Genomic DNA, 15,085 nt, shown 5'->3' with positions numbered 1-15,085 from the left:
TATGAGGAATTTCCTTCTCATTTATGCCAGGAGTGGGAGAGAGTCCAAGGCGGAGTCCCAGGGCAGTCACACCCCAAAGTAGTTTTTGGGCTTTGCTAGGAAAGTTTAACTACCCTGAGAGGAGTTAGAAGCTGAGAAAGGTAAAAATTTGAACACTGGCTGTACTTAGGGAAAAGGAAAGACACCATCAGGGGATGTTCCCATGGACAACTGGAGTACTGGGGCTTTGCTATCATCGTGCGCGAGATGACTGTGTCGTCAGACACAAGCAACCTGTCGTGACCTGCAGTGGAGGCTTAAAGAGACCGTGATTTATCCAACCTGTGCCACAGCCAAAGAACTCCCATTTTGCAACTCTGGAGGTAATCCACTGCTGCTGACGTTGTGTTAACAGCTGTACACTGTGGTCCATGCACTCGTACTCCTTCAGCTGGCTACTGTACAGACAGGATGGCAGACAATTATCCAGTGTATATTCACAGGTATGCCTAAACAAACACCTATTCTCACCTAACAAACTGTTAGGGAAGTAGGTGTGTGGTCATATCTAGAAGTCACTTTAGAAAACGTACTGAAGCATTCATAAAACAAGCGTTTACCAACTAATTACATCTTTGCACAAACATATCCTAACAGAGTAATTGTGGGTTGTTACTCCTCCTCTTCATTTATCCTCCTGCTTAGGATGAGCTTCTAAAGAGGACAGGTGAAGTTGTTACGAGCTAGACTGTAAAATTTCTAATTTGATTTTTCAGGCGATAAATACTTCTGTTTGTCCATCACACCAGCCTGGGGAAGAGCTCACAGGTCCAAGGTATAATTAAAACTTGATGAGAAAAGGGAAGGAAGGACTCTTAAATTGAGTTACACCATTATTTAAATACTCTTCTCTAAATTCATCAGGGGAAAGCTCATTTCAAAATTAGCGTGTCAAAAGCTATTAGTTATTAAATTAAAATGCAATATTAATTAGAAATCAGATTCCCTTGCAAGCTTACCTTACGCAGGTCCTCCCTGGGTGGCAAAATGGAAGTATTACCACAGTAATGAAGTCTGAAGAAGAGGCCCAGAGAGCCATCAGGATAAGCCTAGAAGTGAATTTTGAGGCAGGAGCCTTCCACTTCAGAGTCCTAATTTTTTTCCTGCTCTGCTCAAGTAGCACGGTGTTCTGCAGTGACATGAGAGAGAACCAAACACTGCATCCTTGGGTGAAGTTGGGGCAGAGGGAGGACTGCTTGTGTGTGTGCACAGGAATCTGATTTTGAAGATGTCAGATGCGCTCATTTTGGGGAGCAGGTGTAAAGTAAAATATGGCCCCAGAGCAGTAAAAAACAGAAACTGAGCACAGAGAGATGGTCACATTCTTGGATTTACTTTGTGAAAATAGTTCAAATGAGATCATTGTTCTGATTTCATGACTACAAGTGCTCTTGCCTTTTCATTTTTAAATCCTGTGATTTCAAATGTGTGCCCCCCGACTCCATATATCCCTCAGCTCGTAGAGAACTGCAGCGCCCTGAAAACAGGCACAAGACAGCCATGTTTTAGCTACATTATGCAGAATTCTGTGCTAGTCTCACACCTTTCCCCTGTACCAAGAGAGCTGTGTAGGAACAGCCGTGCTTTGCTCCTGTCTCTCCTGGAGGCGGCAATGCCACTCAGGCCTGTGCTTCTGCCTCGACCCCTGTCGATGGGGTAGTAACTTCCCAAAGGAGAGAGGACATGAACACTGGCTCGTTCTCTGTCCCCAAAAAGTGATGTTTGGTTTAACCTCTAGCTGGATAGGAGGAATGAAATGAAGTTAGTTTTGCAGTACAGCCCAGAGGCTACACGGGTTTTCGGCATTTGAAGCACTCAGAGGAGCCAGTCCCATCAGGAGGAGAGTTTTTCCTTACAACACCATCAAATGGCAATTTGCTCTGTTATCACTAACCTTCCCTTTTGAAGACAAGGCCTGATGCCTTAAATGCCATGATAGCAGCACCCCTCAGAGGGTTAAATTGAGAGCTGCCACAGTTGTGTGATTGTGCAGAGAAGAAGGTGGACCAAGCAGCCAAGCACACAGCAGTACCATAATGTTTAAGATCACAGCTACGTACAGGCAACACAGGCTTTTTCTGTCGCAAGCTTCTGTTTCAGGATCTGATCCCGTTAATCGTTGATGCTCTCAGTAGTAAAGCTACTAAGACAGCCATAAAACAAGGGATAACATCGATGTGTGAGAAACGACAACGAGGTCTGTCACTGCTTCTTGCTTTGAACTCCACAGCCCCTCAGTAATAAGGCTGTAAATATTTCCAAGGTCTGATGCTGCTTACATGCAGAGTCCTCTAGCAGCGCTGCAAAGCGTCCACTATTTTTACCATCCTGTGTTGCAGAGTATTTGTCAGCTGTGCTGAACAACATATTTCAGATGGAAAGGCACCGTGAGCCTTGCCCCAGAGAGGCAAATGTGGGTCTACAGCCATGTGGGTGCCGCTTCCGAATCTGAGCTGAAACCTCAAAGAAGCCCAAGGGAATTAAACACTTGACTCCCATCAGAATGAAAAGGAAGTCATGTGCCTAATCCTATTAGTGCCCGTGAAATTCCCAGACCTAATATTAGCTCCAGAGGTTGCTTCACTGAGAGATCCCTCAGAGACTGAGGAAAAAAAAAAAAAGAAAGAAGAAGAAAAAGAAAAAGAAATATTGCTTGAGTGCAATTTGTTCTCCCTAACCATGTTATCGCACTGAAGTTAACAGGAATAATTTATGTTCCATTATGTGCCGTGCTTAATTTAGGTAGGCCAACTGCCTTCTTGTACGGCTGCCAGGAGGAGAGTGCGTGGCCTCAGGAAACAACGAGCCTGCAGGTCTCGCGTCTTGCGGCAGTCCTGGGCTGGGGGTGGTTTGGTTGTCCCAGTCTGACCGGGGCCTGCCCTGGTCTGAGCATGCTTCTCTCATCAAAATCACAGGGTTACACTTGTCAGTGTGTAAACGCTGTCCTGTCCACACCCCACAGCTTCAGGATATTCAAAAGCCCTTTCATGTAAGCGCCTCTTAGCGATCTGAGAAAGTCTTTCCTGTCCTCTAGTGAGCCACTAAATTCATCTGATAACAGATTCGGGGTTTGCCAGGAAAACTCTTTTATTGTGGCCAGGCGGTGAGTCTTGCTCAAAATTTCCCTGCTGGCAGAGACGGCAAGCAATGCTTCCTCATCCTTCTGTACTGCATACTAAACAGATTATGCCATTATGGCCCCAATAAAAGTACTGGAAACCTTCAGTGTCTTTAAAAAGAGAAAGGGGGAAGGAAGGGAGGAATTATATACACCTTTACAATACTGGACATTTTGAATAAATCTTTGTAAACAATGGGAATTACACGATTAGATGCTGGGTATAGCATGAAAAGAGCAAAGCAGAATAATAGGGAAAAGGATCTAACAAAGAGAAAGAGCTCAGCCCACCCATTCAGCATCGATTGCATTTTCTTCATGTCTCATTTTTGTGCAGTTGCTGGAAGTAACGCCTCGCAGCCTTACCCACTTGTGCGTAAAATGACTTTGTGTTCCTTGCTCCAGCATTACAAGTTGAAGATGTTGTGCAAAGAAATCCTTCCGCCATGGGAAGGATTTTCCCCTGGGAAGCTCCTGGAGGGCTGCCTTGGCTCTGCAGCCCACAGGGCCCAGTGGACCCCACTTCTGCAGCCCGGGTGGCTGTTAGGTCTGCAGTCCTCCATCTGTGGCCCTCTCTTAGCTATGAAGAGAGGTAATCGCGGCCCTGTCAGCTGTGTGGGGCTGCTAATCCTTAAGGGACGATTACACACACCCCAGTCACCACAATGCTCTGTCTGAGCAGGATTTAGCTCAAATAAATTCGTCTCAAATGCCACCGTGTAAATGAAAATGCTTGCGTGGATGGAGGAAACACGAATGCCAGCAAAGAGCCTGAACCAGCATCACAAGAACTTTTTCTGCCTGGACTGGCAGAAGCAGCCTGCAACAGCTCACTTACAAGTATCTACCTGGTAGAGTCTACAGCTAAATAAGGCAGCTCCCAGCCCTAATGTTGGCTGTGTAACTTCACTACAGCTCAGTTAAAAGACTGGAAAAAAAGCAAAGTGTAGTGCTTTCCTGCCTTTGACAAGGAGCTTTGAACTCCTGATGGGAAGCACACAAGAAACAGCATTTTCCTTAAAATATTTGTGGAGTTTGTACTTTATTGCAGCCAATGTTGAGGGGGAGATTTATACATGTTCTTAAATCCTGCTTAGTTTCTCTCTCCAATTCTCTCTCCTACTGCTTTTCCTTATAAACGGAGCAGCCACTAACACATAGCTGCTTGTAACTCCGTTGGACCAGTAAATAAGAGAGATGTCACAAGACAACTAGGCCACCGCCAAATTCAGCTTTTGCAAATGTTGCCCTCCATCAGCAAGATGAAAACCAAAGGCAGTTCACATCACAAGCCACAGTGAGGAAAAGCAAAGCAACCTGTCTTCAGAATGAACCGTGCTCTACTGCTTTCTTTATCTTCAGTCCCCTGGAAGCCTGCTCATTACATCCTATCCATTATGGGCCTGTGTCTGTGCGGAGGCATTTAACGCAGATGGAGAGGATCAAAAGCAGAGGTGTGCTTTTGATGATCTGCTTTCTAGCAAATGCCTTGGGAAAACACGTGCTTTGCCTTTCCAGCACTGAGCAGAAGTGCCTGAAGCCCCAGCAGCCTCGCCACCTCACGCCCAGACACGGGGCTGTCTGCGTATAAAAGGCGAGCAAGGGCAAACATTACTCAGACTAGATCCAATGCAGGATACTGGAAGAAAGTGGCAATGGTCCAAAATTTTGTCTCCTTTGTGGCCATTTGATCTGTCTTTCAAGGTGCCAGTCAGACAGCCCGGGTTGTAAGACCATTCTCCATGCAAGCACTCAGCAAGATGGGCCCTGTTACTTCCCAGAAGGGTTAATATGGCTTAGCTGATTTCTAGGGGAAGCCAAGGTGGAGATGCTTCTCACAGATTTACTCATGCTGGGCTGCTTCTTCTGGGATTACAAAACAATAAGCCCTCTGGCCAGCTTACATTTCATCTTCCGTGCCAGCTCCTGCATGCCTGACCCTCCTGCAGCAGCCATTTAGGTTATTTGGGGTGGAGGAGGAGATGTGGGAGACACTTGTGGATACTCAGGCACTGGGAACCAGAGCTATGTGCGCTGGCACGTGCAACGTGCATGGACCATCATCGTTCTCCGCCTGTGAATTGCTTCTGGACACTGCTGATTTCCTCTCTGTTTAGAGATGTTGGGATTAGAAGACATTTAAGAGTGGTTTATTATATAAGAGGAAGTCAGCTGCCCTTGTTGCTGACTGACAACTGAGATACCATCTTTTCTGTCAAATAGTGACGAGAAAGTAAATGTACAGACATATTGTATGTACTCATCTGTACTACTGCCTTGCATGAAGGTGCAACGATTTACATCACTACATATTGGGACTGCATCGTTAAAATGTGAACTTGGAATAATCTGTTGAATCTTTCACCTTAACACAGTACCCCACAACCTTGTGGACCTGAATAGCATTACACTGCTGGCTGAAAGGATTCCAACAAAGCAATGTTAAGATTGTCAAAACAAGTAAGTAAATAAAACACTTGCTGCTCTTACAGGGCTCACTCTGCCTGCTCAGTAGATAACTCCCTTCCCTGCTTTTCTCCCTGTCCGGGCAATCACTGTCCTCCAGCAGAGCTGCCAGGGGGTCACATCACTGAGCCGGGTCCTGCTCCAGCATGGGGAAGCACACGCTCCTGTCACACCTTGGCCAAGGCCACGCTGTCACCAGCCACTCTGTCAAGGCCTAGGCACGCATCAGGTGTCAGAGAATTTGAACACCTAGGCCATGAGTCTGGACAGACAGCATCCATAACCTCCTTCCCCGCTGCCTGTCAGGTGAGAGGAATTAATCACCAGCTAGCGAACTCCCAACCTACCCCAAACAGCAGCAGGACAGCAGCAGCAGCTCCAGCCCCAGCAGGTTCACCATACAGCCCACTGCAATCCTGTCCCTTTGGCGCACACCTTCATCTCAGCAAGAGCAGAAACATACCTGCATTATGAGAGATTATATATATATAATATTATAGGTTCACGGGTGTGATCCCATAGGGTGACAAAATCCAGAGGAGTATCTCATTAACCCACACCACAGTTAGCGAGCTTGTACCTACCTACAGAAGTCTGCTCTACGTGCAGAGTTTTGATTGACAGATGCACTCAGACTGTCAGCCTCTCAGGAACAGATTCCAGATTCAGGATTACACAGAAAGTGCATTCACCTTTCCCTCTTGCCTCTCTTACCCCCAAAAAAACATCTGCTCAACTTAACTGCTGTCAGGAACCTGGCACATCTGAAACAGGAACTCACAGCAGCTCTCTGTATCTGGTATTGAGGATACTGCATTCATTTTATGGAATTCCAGGCTGTTTTACCAAATACATTAACTTCACATTGGAAGAAAAAGGGTAGAATAAGTGAGAATCATGTTAACCCCGAACAACCAAACCCAAAAAAGGACCACCACTGCAGTCAGCTTCATATCTCTTTAGGGGTTTAAGAGAAGACACACATAAAGGTCTCTGTGATGTAGCTAGACTGCTCAATACAGAAAGAAACCACCTAACAACATACCCTGTGCCTTCAGCCAATCCACGCAGCAAATATTTTCTTCCATTTCCACAGCTGCCCTGTGCAGTGCGGCCCATCAAGCACCATGTTGTCCCCACACCCTACTACCCCGTTGTTTCCGCTTCTCCAAGTCCATGTTGTTGTGTCTCTGACGTTGCCCGGCTGAAGAGAAAGCAAGCAGCTTACTAGAGAGGATTCACAGAAGGGTAACTTAACAGGCAGTGAGAGAAGACATGCACCTCTGAGGACAAAAATTAGCAACAGCCCTCTATAGCACATAGCGAGGCAGCACACGTGGAGGAGCAGAGCTCTGCCACCAGCTGAGGCTTTTTCATGGCTTTTGCATGTGTGTATTAAGGATCATACCACTTTAATTAAAGTAATTCTTTATTACGCTGTACTGATAAAAATCCCAAACCATGTTTCTCACCTTAAAGCTGAAAAAATAGTACTTGAAAAGAGCATTCAAGATGCCACATTAAAATAATCAGCCTTTAAAAATGAATTATGGATCTGAGGAGATTCAGTGTAGGTATGGAAATATGAAAAGCTGGTTTTGTGCAAACCACTGAAGTAACAAAAAGCTTCTGCTTGCATACTTGTTGAATCAGTACCCATCTTTACATAAAAAAGTACCTGTACACATGGTGTAACCAATTGATCATTTTAAGGCAGCTCAGCTCTGGTGTATTCAAGGAGCAAGGGATCAGAGAAAGGAAAACTTAGAAGAGGACCCAAGAACTCAGAGCTTGCAGTTCAGCAAAAAGATGACAAGAGGAAGGTGACAATATCACACAGCCATTTGTTACAGGCACGAGTATCACTAAGAAGAATTAATGCCTCAGGGGGCGATACTAGCCCACCACCTCGCAGGCACAGAAACAGGCCAGGTAGAAACTGCAGAGACATGCTTCTGATAGGGAGCCTTCTGTTAGAAATAAGGAAAGGGGAACAAAAGTGCTAAGTGATCTTCCAGTAGGCCTCCATTTGCCTCCAGGAGGAAGCATATGCTGTGACATGCAGGTAAGGAACATGGGTGGGCTTTAGAGTGAAAAACAGAAACTTGAAAGATGTGAGATTTGAAAAAATGGTTTAATCTACAGCATCTATCTCGTACAGCCAGCTTAGCCTGCTGGACTCGCAGCTTCTTAGATCATACAGCTTCGTGCTTTCTTGGGAAGAAACATCCTTTCCTTCTGCATCCTGGTTATGTGAAAGAACCGTGAGAAAACTTCATACACCAATCCTATGAATGCTACAGTAATGCACAGTCCCTCCCCAGTTCTTAATGACAGTGATAGAAGTCCTGTTTAGCTTGTTATTTATGCCCAGGTTTCCAGTCCCCCCAAAATGATGATCCACCCAGATTATTGCTGCAGACATGTGGCCCTTGCATGGATCAGTTTGCAGGACAGAGACCAAAAAAAAAAAAGCATAAATGGAAATAAAATCAAACAAAACAAAAAGGAAAATAGCCCTTAATGCACGCTTAGTTACAAAAAAGTGTGCCAAATATGAAAAGAATGTAGATCTTCCCTTTCCATATCAGCTACTTATTCAGGAACAGTGCAGAAAAACAGATGTGGGGCGGTCACCCTTTCTTAAGCACAATTAAAAAAAAAAAAACTATGCCAGCATATTATGTACAAAGTCACATACAAACAGTTCAGATAAGCAACTGAACGCATGAACGAGATTCTAATATACAGCACTTTCACACAGCCAAAACTATTTTATTTTACATGACAAGTCGTTCGCATTTTTTTTCTGAAAGCTCAGTAAAAACAGCATGAACTACTTAAACAAAATTTAAGAGACAACTTACAAAGTGAAATTTGCATAGCACTGTAAATCTGTGTATTTGTTTGGGCACAGTTCTTTTTAGAAACTACAGTAAGTGACAGGGTTAGGCTTCGTTTTATTTTTTAACCAGATTCAGACGCATCTCTTTTGAACATCAAAAGAATCAAGTGTAGGAAATAACTGTAAAAATGTACAAAAATATATACACATGCACAGTAAATGTGTACCCTGTATACAGTTTTATTACTCGCTAGATTTGGCTAATAATGATGACACTTCCCTCCAAAGCATGAGTTTGTAACAATCGATCAGTAACGTTAAGGAGGGCTAGTTTTCTCATTAAAGAGGTTTTCATTAAAGCTACGGTACTTGCTGGTGATCTTTATGAGTGAGTAACATGCCAGTTTACAGGAGCTTCCTGGCTTTCAGGCAAGTAGCATTCAATTGTCACAGCGTACATCTCTGACAAAGCTGAAGCAAAATAACGCAAGTGATGCAGCTTGTCTGTGCACAAGTGCAAATAATAAAGGTCTATCTGATGCCTTGGGAAGAATTTGCATTCCTGATTAGCCTGTGCCACCTACTCTTCTGCTCTTCTCAAATTAGATTGCGATGTAACTAGTAAATTATGTTTTCCTTGAAAATATACCTCGGCAAAAACAACAAAAAAAAATCATGTAAGACTGGAAATCAGTGGTGGTAGCCCCTACACTAAAGAATACTTCAAATACTTCCAAGATAGGTTTAAAAATTACTATTATATTCCAGTTTCTGATAAAGTGTCTATTTTTAAAATACATTTCCTCTTAAAAAAGATAAAATGCTTCTCTTGCTAATGGAGTTTGTAAAGCTTTTTGGAAATAGACAATCAACTACACTCAAGCACTCTGAAAAGTGAAAATCAACCTTCCTCTGAGTTTCGAAAACTGCAGAGTAGCTTTTGTGCTAGTCTGTATGGGTGTAACATTTTAAGAAATCCAGGCAATCTTCTATAAACCTAGAGAGGTCAAAGATAAGAGAAACATGACACGTTTGGCTTATGGATGCCAATCCACTGTCTTCCCAACTCCAAATCGTGTAGTATTTCCATGACATTTTCTGGTGGGTAGCAAATGTGTTTCACACCCCATTACACTGGCTTCCAGAAAGTCTTCCCTCAAAAATATTTATTTATTTAAATCTGCAGGGATCTTGGTGCAGAGATCACTGCGACAATCAGATAAACTATTCTTCAAGATAAATAGGAGGTGTGACAAAATAAAAAGTTGCCCTCTGTAACAAGGAGATAGGCCCTTCAAGACCAGTTCTGACCCCAGTTGCATGAAAATAGTGAGGGTTACCTTGTAAGTTGTCACCAAGTGGTTTCACATTCATGTTACAGATCAGAATTTGCCTGCCCACACACATGCTCATCTCTGGTTTACAAAGCTCCTGGCAATTCTTCCATTTCTTGGCTTGGGGGAAAGAATTTGGCCGTATCTGTCCGTCTTTCTCCTCCATTCAGCTATGCATGTTGCAGCTCTCAGCAAAACTGTACCTGCTTCAAACCCCAGCTTCACCCAGTGCTGGCAGCTCCAGAGCAGCCCGTTATGGATCCAAAAGTTCAGAAATACGGAAACCAGCAGGTGTGACAAACTGCTTCAAAGCACAAATTCAGCATTACCATGAAGAAGAAGGGCTTCTCTTCCCAGGCATAAGCCAGGATCATGCAACTGGGACTACGGCGAGCGAGAAACTTCATACGAAGTGACATAAGCACATGGGCATCCAGGAGATGCTGTGAGCTACTCCAGTGCGTCCAACTTCCAAAAGCAAACCTAGGAATGGATGTTTCACTTGTATTTGCATTGACCTTCAGCATCTGTATGAAACACAGTCAGGCTAAGTCTGTCCAATGTTGACCTTAGACTTACTATGTACTTCTCCAAGATGCCAAGATATGTGAACATTGTCTGTCTTCAATCTGAAACGTTGCACAGTGTGAATTCAGCATTAGTAAAAGCCTCCAACCCCATGTTTCTCTAATCAAAATGTACGTGAAGCGAATACAGGTTTTGGGGTAGTCCCAGACAGAAACGGTACCTTTAGCAATTATCAGATGTACATTGACCACTCCTTGTTAGTTGCTCCAGCCTTAGTGAAATCCCATTTATTGGTTTCATTGATGCCAGAGAGAGACCTGTTACCAGGTAATGCGGGCCTATGTGAGGCAGGCCTGGGAAGGACGTACCCTCCCCAACAAAGTTTTGCTCAGAAGCAGCAAAGTTGCATCATCAGTAGACTTAAACAGAGTTATGTCACTTCATACCTACTGAGCATGTCAACCAGTGCCCAAAACGCAGGAAGACAAAAACCCAGCTACGTGAGATGATTTCACTAGTATTAGTTGAACTGGAAAGCTCCAAGTTCCAGCCAGGTGGTCATAACCGAACCATCTGCAGAAAATACAGGCAAGCAAGTATACAGACATCAGTAGATGTGACAAGTGGTATCACATGGAAGTGAGCAGACACATTCACTTTTTTCTGTGAACACTAGGCAATTAGGACAAAAGGTAGTAGTCATATTCATTGGTCAGCAATTAAGTATAGAGCCCTTCAAGATAAGTTAAAGCAGAACAAAGGAACGTTGCCCATGCTCTTTGTGCCAGAGACAAACATTTTGCTCAGTAACACTAAGTCAATTGCAAGAGCACATTCAGCCCACAATGAGCAACAGAGAACTGTAATCCCTATTGAGCCAAGACCTCTGGATACCAGCTATCCAGACAGATCACAACCCATCCTTCTTCAGCATCAGCTTTTTGTGCCTTCCTAACTGCGAGACATCACAACACCAGTAGCCTCAGAGCTCTCCCACCAGCTTCTTAAGACGTAGGTCGACATGATGCTATCTTGGAATTGCAAATCCCACTTTGAGAGCAGTATCGTTGTTCTTCACGACAACGATGGGTGCTGCCATGGCCCACATTAGTCACCTTCAGAGTCAATGCTGAGATCCATGACAGTCAGCTTGCAGGTCCATACTGGAGGACATGGTATTTAATCTAAACGATCAAGCAATAAATGAATGTTTTGAAAGGTGGAGAGAGGAAATGATCCTACAGCTTTAAGTTTATTAAACTTAGCATGGTTGAAAAGCAAAAGACAAAAAAACATGATATATTTTTTGTTTATTATTGCTCTTAAAGGGCTTGGTAGTCAAATATACAAGCTATAATCTATTAAACCAGAAGAAAATAGTGTAAGATATAAAATCTACGCTCACTTTTCCAATCCAAGCCACCTGCTAATCTTCGTTAGTGACATTAACTTCAGCTATTTCCAGTAATCTTAATTTATACATACTCTGTGTATGTGTGCACTCGTGCGTATATAAAAACTCCTATTTGAGGAGATAAAATTCAAAATGAAGAGATTTGTGTTGTTTTTCACTGTTTTGTACATTGCTGTATATTTCGGTCTTCCAAATGGTTACTGATATGTCCGTTTAGAAGAGCAAATTAAGTAAATGATGATGTATGTATTATATTTTGAAAAACAAAGCATGACCAATAAGTTATAAGAAAATATGAAACATTGATTATTCTCCCCTTGATGTACATGCACTAATCCCATGATTCCTAATAAGGAGCTACATGCACTAAGAGGAGAAAAGAATCCCATAAAGAGAAAGGCTATTAATTCCCTTCCCCTTTAAGCACTCCCCCTCTTCTCAACATTAAGAAGGGATTTATTTTGTCAAATTCTTGTCATGCCCTATTAATATACCACCCAAAGTGTAAGTACAAAACAGCCAGTGGTCAGCCTGCTTTGCAAGCCTCACTTTGCTAAGCTGGTACAGTTTATATATACACTCAATACCATCTTCAGGAAGCAAGTATACAGCATGTGTAGCATCTTTCTAACAAACAAGAATTATATCCATTACTGAATTACTTACGGGGAAAAAAAGGGGAGGGGGGAATGAAAAGGAAGAAAAGCTCACTGGTTTTAGCCCTCTGGTTAAAAAACAGGGAAAAATCAGAGTTATATTTATCAGCATTTAGAATTCTAACCATATTTAAAGACAGAGTACAAAAACACTCAGTAAGGAAAACAGAGTCATGGCTAGGATCTATTCTCCTCAATTCCCAAATCATATTCCAATTTCTACCAACACGAACAACAGTTTTGTGTCCCCTGTCTTAGGGAAGACTTTTTGTAGGGTAGAAAGATGACACACTAATGCTGGAGCTACAGGTACAATGATTCGGTGAAGATGAGTCTCAGGAGACAGACAACATAGGTTATCCTTCAAATCATTCTGTTGGAAAGACCACTAATAAAAAACAAGTGCATGACAGAACAGTGACTAATGATCCACAGGAAAATATTTTTCCAAGTTATAAAATTGCTCTTCTAGACAGAAGAACCTGTGGGAGAAGAGGTTACATTCTAACGGAGTAAATACGAAAAGAAGGTAGATGATTACTCTCTTATTGTGGTTGCTAGAGCAAAGATGAAAAATAACAATCAGTGCTCTGATAAGATCTGCTATTTGCAAAAGTGAGATAAATATTCTAAACGGCAGCTAAAATGGCAGACCTCAAGAGTTGGCTTCTGCCCCCAGCTGTAGATCTGCAACCCATTTCACCAACTTCTGAGCGTAGCCAAATGCAGATTTTGGCCTTCAGACTTAAACATATAGGTAGCTCCCATCTACTTGAGAATAATTCTGCAGCTGCGCACAGAGCAGCAATCTGCAAAAAATCTTAAAATGTGCGTTTATGAAAAAATAAGAGGTACAGCCATGATTCTGATCTCTATTTTAGTGAAAAAATCCAAAGGACAACAAGCAAAACTAAAGATATTTAAATCCCTGAAGAGACCCCACACTCATTCTAATGCTTAACAGCACAACTCACCTTGCAATATTCTTCACATTAACATCTATAACACAACCAAGTAGAAAGTGCAGCACACCCTACCATTACAGCACACAGGGTAAGATCCTGGTCCCCATTTGAATCAATGTCAAAACTCCCATTAGAAGTTCAAGAGATGCCGGTATTTGGAATCTGACTGCTACAGACCTCTCCTTTCAGAATTCTTGTAAAATACAAGATTTTGAAAACTATTGTGCTAGTTTCTGCCGTTATCCCCCAGTTTACTGAGAGATCTTGGTTGAACTGGACTTTGGTGATGACAGACGTGAACAGAAATAAAAGGAAAAAACATCGGGACAACTGAATAAATTTCCTTCTTTGACAACTCCAAATCCCACGGTCAAAATTAATTCCGAAAACAAAACAAATGCAAATAGATTCAAAATTACATACATACATGATGTGAAACGGGGCTAACAACACTCAAGACTGAGGTAATATTTAGAAATCAAACAGCCTTGAGCAGTTGGCAGGAGATACGATGAGAATTTTATACTCTTAATACTAATGGATCTGTTCTACGTCATATGCTGATCAGTAACGCACTGCTTCCAAACTCCATTATGTATTCTCTTGCATTATAGAAGTTTTAAGATGTTGCCTGAAAATAAAATGTATCAGTGTAACATACAAATAGGATTTAATCTGTAGCCATGAAAACACAACCTTTCCAAAGAGACTAGTCCAGTGAACATCTATAATTAATTAAAGAATGGTTGTTTTTTCCTGGATCATTAATAAAAAAGTTGAAAATTAAACGCTATGTTGGCTTTAGCAAGAGGAAACATTCAATGGCTCCTGTTGTAAAAGTGAGTGTAGTGCTCTTGACAGAAACCAGTGTATTCAGTCATCTGACGATGCACATGGCCATGCCCAATGACCTCTTCTCCCCCCACCCCCAAACCCCCAACAAAGCAAGAAAAATTAATTTCCTCCTCCCCCCCACCCCAGATTTTCTCCCATAGTTTGACTACAGTAATCCTTTAACAGGCAGAAAGTTGATGCGTTCTTTTCAGTTGATGCCTCCAAATTCTTCATTCTTGGCTCAAGTTTTATTCATTAATATTAGTCATCAGTTATTAAGAAAAAGATAGTTTCTAAGTGTTTGTTTTTTAACTGAAGTTAATCAGGTACCATAGTCTCGTTATATGTGCTGAACTGCAGCTGTCAGTTATTCCTTTTTCTTGAATTCTTGGTTGCCATAGCTGGAGCCTTTTTCTATTTCAGTTACTCCTATCAGTCTACGAACTCCAAAGGAAGCTTTAAAACATAACAGAAAAAAGGGAGACATATTAAATCCAGTTCAAGGATTTAGGAGGTTACATGTAAACACACAAGAAGAGTTTTAAGTTATTCAAACACCGAATTCAGTAGCAATTACAAACAACTGCTTTTCAACTGTGCACTGCACGAAGCTGCATATGAATTTTTATTTTTTTACTTTTATTTTTTAAATATCACAGACAAGGTGTGCAGTCAGTATTTTCTCCTTCAGGCACCAAAGCAATGGGCTACAAGACCCACTTGATATTGATTGCTACAGATGCTGCCTAAAATACGAAGGCAAGTCTGCCTAGATTAATGCTTTTCAAATGATAAAAATGCTATACAAGATAAAAGACTACAAAATGAGCCCCAAGTACTCTTCTGCAAGTCCCATTGATATTCATTAATACACAGAACTTATTAA

The 15,085-nt window shown here is 42.3% G+C and overlaps 1 protein-coding gene across 2 annotated transcripts in view; it reads right to left on the bottom strand.

The window, feature by feature from the left end:
- Positions 1–11,566: 11,566 nt before the first annotated feature.
- The window catches only part of AGPAT3 (1-acylglycerol-3-phosphate O-acyltransferase 3), a 91,656-nt gene continuing 88,137 nt past the window's right edge, over positions 11,567–15,085 (bottom strand). For both annotated transcript variants that reach the window (XM_080579130.1, XM_080579131.1), the window contains one exon: positions 11,567–14,655. In XM_080579130.1, the coding sequence (XP_080435256.1) occupies positions 14,567–14,655 (89 nt within the window). In that variant the 3' untranslated portion in view covers positions 11,567–14,566. The remainder of the gene's footprint in view (positions 14,656–15,085) is intronic.

The sequence above is a fragment of the Anser brachyrhynchus genome (genome assembly GCF_964034855.1).
Source record: "Anser brachyrhynchus genome assembly, chromosome: 1".
Lineage (NCBI taxonomy): Eukaryota > Metazoa > Chordata > Aves > Anseriformes > Anatidae > Anser > Anser brachyrhynchus.
The sequence above is the reverse complement of the archived record's forward strand: the minus strand, read 5'-3'. Positions and strand labels throughout refer to the sequence as shown.